The sequence below is a fragment of the Alligator sinensis genome, unplaced genomic scaffold, assembly GCF_000455745.1.
Source record: "Alligator sinensis unplaced genomic scaffold, ASM45574v1 scaffold103_2, whole genome shotgun sequence".
In the NCBI taxonomy this organism is placed as follows: Eukaryota; Metazoa; Chordata; order Crocodylia; family Alligatoridae; genus Alligator; species Alligator sinensis.
Window position 1 is genome coordinate 1,744,010 of NW_005842166.1, and position 8,963 is coordinate 1,752,972.

Consider the following 8,963-nt stretch of genomic DNA (forward strand, 5'->3'; position numbering starts at 1 on the left):
GACAGTTTTATAAGCAGGTCGGTCTTCATTGTCTATTGTACTATGTTAATATCCCAAGATCTGCACCATAAAAAAATAAAAGAACATTTGACATACCCTCGTAAAGTGTCTTGGCCTCTTCTTCTCACTCTGTTTGCTGGCTGTCTTTCCTCATAGCCTGAAAATCTGTCTGTCTGCAAGTCCCCGTCATATTGACACTGGGCTTGTTCCACATGCAAAAGTGCTGTACATCCCAGCATGAATTTGGCCAGCCATAATACCCCCATGATGCAATTCCTTGATTCCCCTGGCTTTCCCGAAAGCCTCTTCCAGCTGGAGGGCCCTTGTAGCCCTCTTTGAGGATAGACTGTGGCAGTAACCTCTGAAAGCCAAGCTGCTGTCTCGATGTTCCCCTTCTGAAGCTAGAAGCAGACAAAGGATGGAAGGGAGGAAAGACAAGTGTTCGTAAAAACTTTGACATTTTTTAAAATAATCATTCATCCCAGGCTGTCCCTCCCTGGTGTTAATACAGTGAGATCATATAATCACACTTAGCTTGGCTCCCCATGCAGAATCCAGCCAACTAGCTTACACACACAGTCCTCACAAAGACATTGCCAAAGAATTCCTTTCCCAAAACTTGGAAAATAACAGAGGCTGCTCCTAGAAGTCTATACAGAGGAACTGCTTTTCTTCTCTCCACTCTGTTCTTCTGAACTGGCAGAGTTTTTGTAGTGCAACAGAAATGCAAAGAGTGCCTAAACTGTGCAGTAAACATGACTGAAGACTAGAGGTGGGTTTGGCTTGTGCTGAACTATGGAACCAAATTGTGACAGTAATTTCTGACTGCAGTTCTGGGCAGCAACATAAGAGCTACACTATGGAACCAGTGGCAATATTGCAATGACAATGGCTTCTTGGTGAAGGACTGTCCTAGTATAGGCAGACCACATATGCCACTCAGAGATGGAACAGGAGCTGGGGAATGTAGACAAGGAGAGCCCTAAAAACAACCTTTCCCATTCCTGGTATTTCCAGCTGGTAGAGGGAGGCTCCTTTAAGGGGTAGTCAGTAAGCATGGGGTGGGGACTCTGGGAATGGTGAAGGGGAAAGTTGAGTGAGGGTAGCGAGATCGATAGGCACTAAGGTGCAGCTACAGGAAGAGGAGGAACATGGCATATTCTTTTTTTTTGCTTGGTGAGAGAGTACAAGACCTTTGGGCAAGGGAAGAGGCCAGGTATGGTTGGGAACTTGAACCTCTTGTGTTAAGCCAACAGGCAGGGTGATACAGATATAGAGCCTCTGGACTGCTATAGGCCTTGGGGAGGCCTGGGAGCTTTCACATAAAAGGGTAAGGAGCAGGAGCACGGAGGCTTTGTGGGAAAGGTGAATGGTTGTGCCATAGTATGAGGCAGGCAACAAAAGATTCTGGGCATTCCTTAATGCCATCTTTTTGGCTGCTGCACTGAGTGAGCATCAGTAGCTTGGGCCCTGCAGAGATGAGGGCAAAGCTATTCCAAGAGGCTGGTGTCAACACTGCATCTAACCTCAGGCTCAGGGCAACGGCCAAGTATCATTGTCCAGCAAGCCCAGGCAGAGAAAAATGGGAGTTAAGCTTGCAGCTTTCTCCAAAATACACAACAGGGGCCACCAGAGACTTCTTGCTACAATCAGCTCGTCATGGATCAGTTTTAGTGACTGAAGCAAAAATCAAAGCCAGAGACCTTCCAAGCAGAGGCCTAGGGATTGACTCTTGCTCCCAAGGACAGCCCACACAGTGGGGAGAGGGAACTTGGTGCCTCACTGTTGCAGCTCTTGGCCCAGGGGAGGGGGGTGGGGGGGATTCAAGTTGTGGCCCTGTGGACCAGGCTGTGTTGCAGTAAAGATTCATGTCTCTGAAGAGGGAATGTAGCCTGTACTGGGGGCCACAGTGGGGAAAGCCCAGAGATCTCCAGATCATTTGTATTTCAGGTTCAAAGGGATTTTGCCCAGCCCTTTCTCTTTAGCAATGTGGACTCAGTTATGTGGGACTTTGATCTCAGGCCTGCAGGGTGCAAGGAGTGCCAGCCCAAGCAGGAGAAGCAAGGCTACCTGCCACGAATACAGCTGCAGGCAGGTAGCCATACTCCTGGCCCTCATAAGGAGAAGGGTGTGCAAACTGGGACTGATGCTTCTGGATACGGAGAGTGGGGCTCCTAGGGAAGATGCCCTGGACTTGTGATAAGGGTTCTGCCTGGGATGCAAAAGGGTGTTTTTGCAAAAGCAGGGATGTGGGCCTGGGGTCAGGGTAACGGTCCTGCTGGGACAGACAAAATTGCTGCAAATAATCATTACTTTGGACCTCCATGCCCACACCGTGCTTTGCCTTCCAGGCCCCCCATTGCCCCTCCTATTCTCAACCCCCCACCCCACACTGAGCAGACATTCAACCACTCTGCTGCAGCCCCTCTCCTCTCACCTCCCCCAGTCCTTCCAGGGAGCCAGAACTGTGAGCTGGGCCCTGGGAGAGCTTCAACTTCCAGTCTTCCTGGGGAGGGCCAGAAAGAGCCTTTCAGTCCAGACCCCCCCTCCCCCCAAGTCTGCTGCTACCCCCTCCCCTCCCCCAGATCAAAGTGTCTGCTCCTTCTGAGAGGCAGAGCCTCCAAGTATGCTCCTGCTGGGAGGAGTAGGGCCCCTGAGCCTCCCCTAAATGTCCCTCTTGCTCTCCCACAGCAGCAGTTTCCAATTCCAGCCCAGCCCCAAAGCAGACAAAAATCAACTCAGGGAAGGCAGAAAATGTGTTTGAACCATTCAGAAACTCACATCACCGGAGCAATATCCCTGTTGAGAATCTCTCAGCTCTTGAGGACATGCATTTTTCAGCCGCTAATATTTCAAAGGCAGTAAATGAGAAAGACAGAGAGTGGAAAGGAGCAGGCAGAGCTGGAAGCAGAGGCAAAAGGAGAGACAAAGAAACTCCCCTCCCTGCAGTGTCTTGCAAAACTCTGCTACACATGTCTCTCTGCTGAAGGCTAGGATATGGTTATTTCCAGCTAGACAAAAGAAGGTATGTTTTCAGAGATTTCAGAGTAAAACAAAAAACTTGTCAGAAAAAGCAGAGTTTTTATACTTTGAAAAGTTTTCACATTCTTGTGCAGTGATTTAAATTGCAGAGACCTTACAATGAAATTAGAATCACAACAGTGATCTATACAGAGACACATACCTTTGAAAGTGTTAAACACAACAGTCTTGCTAAAAGAATATGGAAAAGTCATTTACACCATCAGCAGAGAGTTAGAAGAAATAGCTCAAAATTATCTGCCGCTCTGAGAAATTCTATTAAAACACTCTTTGTAAGAAATCAGCATTGACAAAGGAAAAAAAGAACTAATCATCAACTCGGATCTAAAACTACTTGGCAGAGTTGATGGGAGCAGGGGAGATATAGCAATCTGTGTTATTAAGTGTCAGAGATTAAAAAGAACATATAATAAATAAATAATAAATTAAAAGAGGCATTCAAACAATTATGAAGTAGCATACTGATAAAGAGAAAAAAAAATCAGCTCTACAGGTCTGGATTTAGTCTGAATCTGTTTAAATACCTTCAGGTCCTGGAACTGGTGTTGTGCCCAGAGCTCCTTTGTTCAGTGGAGATCTGGGCAGAAAAGAAGGGAATAAAACCTTTACCCTGAAGGAAAGAAAAAAGGTACAGCCTAATCCAAATTGGACAGGGGGAGGGCCTTGCTGTGAGAGAAGGGGTGCAGGGGGAGTGGGAGTAACAGGAGGACAACCCTATTGCATTCTTGAGCCAAAAGTTTTTAACTTCAAGGGGGGCGGGGGGAGGAGGGGAGTTGGGTTTAGCAAGAGACATTTGAATGCAGACATGATTATCACCTAACCAGTCCTAGTGAACCTAGGACTGGCTCAATTCAGCTAATTACCCGTTTCAGTTCAACTGGATATACTGACTGCATGTCCCAACTTTAGGCTGGATCTGTAGGAGGCAGAAAGAAATTAAGAACAGCGACTTCACATCAAAAGATTTGGGGAGAAAAGAATGCATTCTCCTTTGGGGGTTGAGTTTTCACTCCTTTTTTGGAAAAAGTTGTTCCCATATCAAAGTGAGCAAAAGAAAGACTAAATAAGAGGTACTTTTTAACCAATTGTTTTATTGCAATTAACTGGCACTGATGTGGGGTAATTAGTGAAGGGTGAAATCATAATAAACCCCCAAAAGAACAGTTTTTGAGATCTGAAACAAGTTGGGGGGGAAACAAACAAACAAACAAACAGCATTTTGAAGTCATTAGACTTTTCTTACAGTCACACACTAGTTCATAGTCTGGTTTTGCTCTCCTGGTGCTTAATAATATGCTTCCTCTCCATCTTGTTTCAATAATTATTACTGATGTCTTTTCTTTAAATGAAAAAATAAAATGCACACGCACACAACCCTTCTTCCCCGCTGCTTTTATGTGTGCCTCTGCATGCCCGGGATTTTTCCAGGAAGTTGAAGCCACCAAACTGTGGAACAAGGGAATGCCAAAAATTTCACCAGAAAATCTGATACAGGCCAATTTCCAGGCCAAAAACATGTTGATAAGCTTCAGAAAAGCAGCTGGGCACTGGCTGCTTAACTGAATAGAATCAGAAGTAATCCTAAAGATCGTGTATGAAGCACACAAAGAAGTGATCAGACTTTTTGTTATCCTAAAGCACATTTGCTTCATTCCTCTGTTACCTTTTTACAGCCAGTATATAAAGGATTACATGCGAGCTTTGGGTCAATTCGCAGAGACATGAAGACAAACCTCAGGCTGAGAGTACCACTGTCAGCTCCTCTTCCCTTCTTCTGCCTCTCTTTGAAATGTCTTTGTTCTTCTCCCTCCCAATAATCAGCCCCCTGCTAGTTTTATAGAAGTTGAAATGATGCTCAGCCTAATTAACAGCAAACTTGTGTAGACAGTCTGAGAAAAGAGACCTAATTTTTGCAAACATCCAGTAATGGAGAATGTCATGGAATTTTGTACTGTCTACAAGTCTGCATGAATTTTTAGTGCTCAGCAGGAGCCTAGGCTTTTGTTGAGGGCCCTATCCCGTCGTTCTTACATCCCTGGAAGTTAATAGACGTTTGGCCTGAGTAAGAATTACACAATCGAGGCATAGGACAGTGATATATAAAAGCAGAGGCTCAAATAAATGTCACTCGTAGTTCAGAGCAAAGCAAATTGATGGCCTAGGAAACTCTCTATTCTATTTCAGTTTTTATACTGTGCTTATCACTATGATAGTTAAGGTCTAGATTTCTTTAAGTATTTAGGCATCTAAAAATACAACCGGCTGCTTAATTGGATTTTCAAAACACCTTAGATACCTATCTGCATCTTTTGTATATTAAAATGCCTTTCAAATTCAGGCCCACAGTCCTTGCATTAAGCAAAGTAAATGATACTTGGCACAAGTATTCTTTTTTCCTATTTTCCCTCCCTTTGCCTGGGGGAAAAATGCCAAAGGAACATTAATTGAATAATTATATAATGTATTTGTCATGCTGCTTAGACTGTATTTGTGCCTAAAAAGCTGGCGGTTTGGGTTAGTGAAGGTAGGTCAAAGGATAGTGCCTTGTGCTATGGTATAATGAGGCACTATGTGCTTTCCCTGTTAATTTACATCTAAGTGATCTGTAGGAACAAACATGTTTAATTCACATTTCTCTGCTATGAGTACTCCTCCTACTTTCTCTTCCAGGGACAGAAAGCGAGATGCAGCCCTACACACTGCTGGCACAGAAGGGAAACGCATTATTTTTCTTTACATTCCATTTTTGATGGGTAAGAAGTATTTTAATCCTTCTAACATATGCAAATCTCGATGTACACTATTGTTTTAGCTCTTTCCCTGTTTTTCCACAGCAAAAATTTTCAGCACAGCTGTATGTGATTATGTCACAATAAACACCAGGACATAGGCATGCCAGCAAGATGGCAGAGCCTCTTTCAGACTTCAGCCTGGCTCCCAAATACTTGTCACCAGCAGTGAGCTGCTACCACTTGGATATATTTGTCCAAATCCCCATCTGTTTCCCCTGGTAGATAGCTAGGCGGTTGGGTGAATTTTGGTTGTTTTTGTCTGCAGTGTTACACACCAAAATAACAGCTCCTTGGTTTAATTACACCCAGACACTGTGAGGAATGTAATTGGATACAAAAGTTTGTTATCCGCCTCTAGTATTTGTATCCAGCTTAAGTTTATACCAGGACTTGAGCTGCCCTTGGGGAGCGAACCGGAAGGTAATACCAACTTTCTCTTGAATCTTTTCCCTTTCTTTCAGGCAGCAGTGCTGGCAGGGGAGGAGTTGTATAATATGGGGGTCCCTGGTCCCAGGTAAAGCACTAAATAACACCACTGTCCACCAAAAAAAACCCAGCAAAGGAGTCAGATTTACCCGTAGTTAAAAGCATTTTCTAGGATTCCTCACTTCTGAGAAAACTTCACTCTTTTGAAACCCTGAACCATAGGCAGATTAATGCACAGCCCAGCTGTTGGTTTGGGCCCCCAGATGCCTGGAAGGCAGGCATAGAGGGAAGGGGGCGGGGGGCAGCTGGGTGCAGACAAAACTGGTGGCTGGGCTGGGTCAGGCACGCATGACATCAGGGGCCGTGGCTGCTGGGTACCGGGTGGGGTATGGGGTGCGACTGTGCCAGAGCCCTGGGAGCAGCTGGAGTCACCAGCGGTAGGGAGCAGATCCAGGTGCGGCTGGGACCTGCCGGCGGCAAGGCGGCCTCAGAACAGCCAGGTCCTGGCCTGGCCTGGCTGCAATCCTGCTTGTTGGCCAGGCATTGCTGTAATTGGACTGAGCCATGGTAGGACGAAGAGCCACACTCAGAGCTTGGTCTGTGCCTCACACACCCAGGGGGCAGGAGCTCCACACCCCTGGCACTGCCCAGCTGCGGGGCGATATTGTGCAGGGACATGCATGACCAGCCCTGGGCTCCAGCTCCAGGACCTGTGGGTGGGGGCAGCCATGGCTCCTGCCTAGGGCCTTGAGGGCAGCATGTCTCACTCCGGCTGCTGCTCCAACTGGGCCAGCTGGGGACAGAGCCCGCAGTTGCAGGGCAGGGCACGGGTCGGGGGGGCTTGAGCCTGGGCCCAGGGCCCCAGTGAATCTTAATCCGCCTCTGCCCTGAACAGTTAAAAATGTATCTGACACATGATTAAAATGGCAAGATTTATTTCAGAACTGGCCTTATGTCCTGTGTTGTCATGGATAGCCCATATCAAACTGCACGAATGAAATAGAAAATAACTCCTTTTAGTAGATTTTTGAACACCCCTAAACAGTAAATATATTTTTGTCCGTGCTATAAAATTTCTATTGTATAGTTAAAAACACCATAGAAAGAAGATAATTCACTCTTTAGGTCTTCACAGTTATTTCTATAGAAGTTTATCAAATTTCTATGAAATATTCTTGGTTTCATCCTTATTAAATTCTACTGAAATTTCCCTTAAGGACAGCTTTTCCTAAGTCAAACATATGGGTCAGAGTTCCACCTTCACAATCCATACTGAGTGCTGGAGGTCTGCTTCTTTACTAACAGGTTTGCTATCTCACATTTTTTGCTCATTAGTTGTGTCATTAAAAACTGTATTCCTCAACTTCCTTCCACTACTTCCTTCCTTCTATTAGGGAGACAGAGGGAAAGCTCTGTGACATATCACCAGGTCCCAGTTCTTCCTAGAATTATTTACCATGTCTGCAGTCAAATATGCAGATCTCAGATTGGCATAATCAGCCATATCAAGACTTACGGATGACTCTCCTATTTACTGGAAGACTTATCCTCATCATACTGAAAGGAGTAAACACATTGTTACAACTATGCGGGCCCCAAAAGATTATTCAATATTTAATCATTTTAATCAGCCTATACAATGTAGTTAATAATTATCACTTGAGCATTTTTATTGGCCTGAACAAATGAAACTATAACCCAGAAACATAATATTCCTGAGCAATACATGTCTATGTATTGAATTCTAACTTTTTATCACCTCAGTTGCATGGGCGTATAAGTGCCATAATGCAAAACTGCTATGTTTCATTTCCATTTCTGATTTGGCCATTTCAGAGGGACAGTGATTCGTTTCAGTGTTTCGGATCACTGTTCCATTTTGAATTGGTTGAATCTTGGATGATGGTGTCGCTGTGGACATAGTCTTTCTAGACTTTAAGAAGGCCTTTGACACTGTTTCTCACCCCATCCTCATCAATAAATTAAGTGACTGCGGCATTGATGCCTGCACAGTTGGATGGGTAAAAAATTGGCTGATGGGGCGCACCCACAGAGTAGTGTGGACAGTGGGTGAGATGTGAGCAGTGGGGTACCCCAGGGCTCGGTCCTCGGGCCCGCACTGTTTAACATCTTCATCAGCGACTTGGACGAGGGGGTGGAAAGCACGCTGTCCAAGTTTGCTGATGACACTGAGATGTGGGGCGAGGTGGACACACTTGAAGGGAGAGAGAGGCTGCAACTCGATTTAGACAGACTACAAAAGTGGGCAGATGAGAATAGGATGGGGTTCAACGTAGACAAATGCAGGGTGCTGCACCTTGGGAGAAGGAATCCACAGCATACATACAGGCTGGGGAGTTCCCTTCTTGAAAGCACAGAGGCAGAAAGGGATCTCGGAGTCATTATTGACTCCAAGATGGACATGAGCCGCCAATGCCACAACACAGCCAGCAAGTACCTTGTCATGCATCCAAAGGTGCGTCTCAAGCCGGTCCAGAAAGGTGATACTCCCCCTCTATGTGACTTTGGTCAGGCCGCAGTTGGAGTACTGCATCCAGTACTGGGCACCGCACTTCAAAAGGGATGTGGCCAGCCTGGAGAAGGTTCAGAGGAGGGCCACCCGCTTGGTGAGAGGGCAGCAGGACAGGCCCTACGAGGAGAGACTGAAGGACCTGAACCTGTTCAGCCTCAGCAAGAGGAGGC

At 45.8% G+C, this 8,963-nt stretch overlaps 1 protein-coding gene across 1 annotated transcript in view; it reads right to left on the minus strand.

The window, feature by feature from the left end:
- FBN3 (fibrillin 3) overlaps positions 1–3,658 on the minus strand; it is a 271,545-nt gene extending 267,887 nt beyond the window's left edge. Inside the window, exons 1-2 of the mRNA XM_014520884.2 lie at positions 3,567–3,658; positions 97–401 (exon numbers count right to left, since the gene is read on the minus strand). Of these exons, the coding sequence (XP_014376370.1) occupies positions 97–266 (170 nt within the window). The 5' untranslated portion in view covers positions 267–401; positions 3,567–3,658. The remainder of the gene's footprint in view (positions 1–96; positions 402–3,566) is intronic.
- Between the last annotated feature and the right edge of the window lie 5,305 nt (positions 3,659–8,963).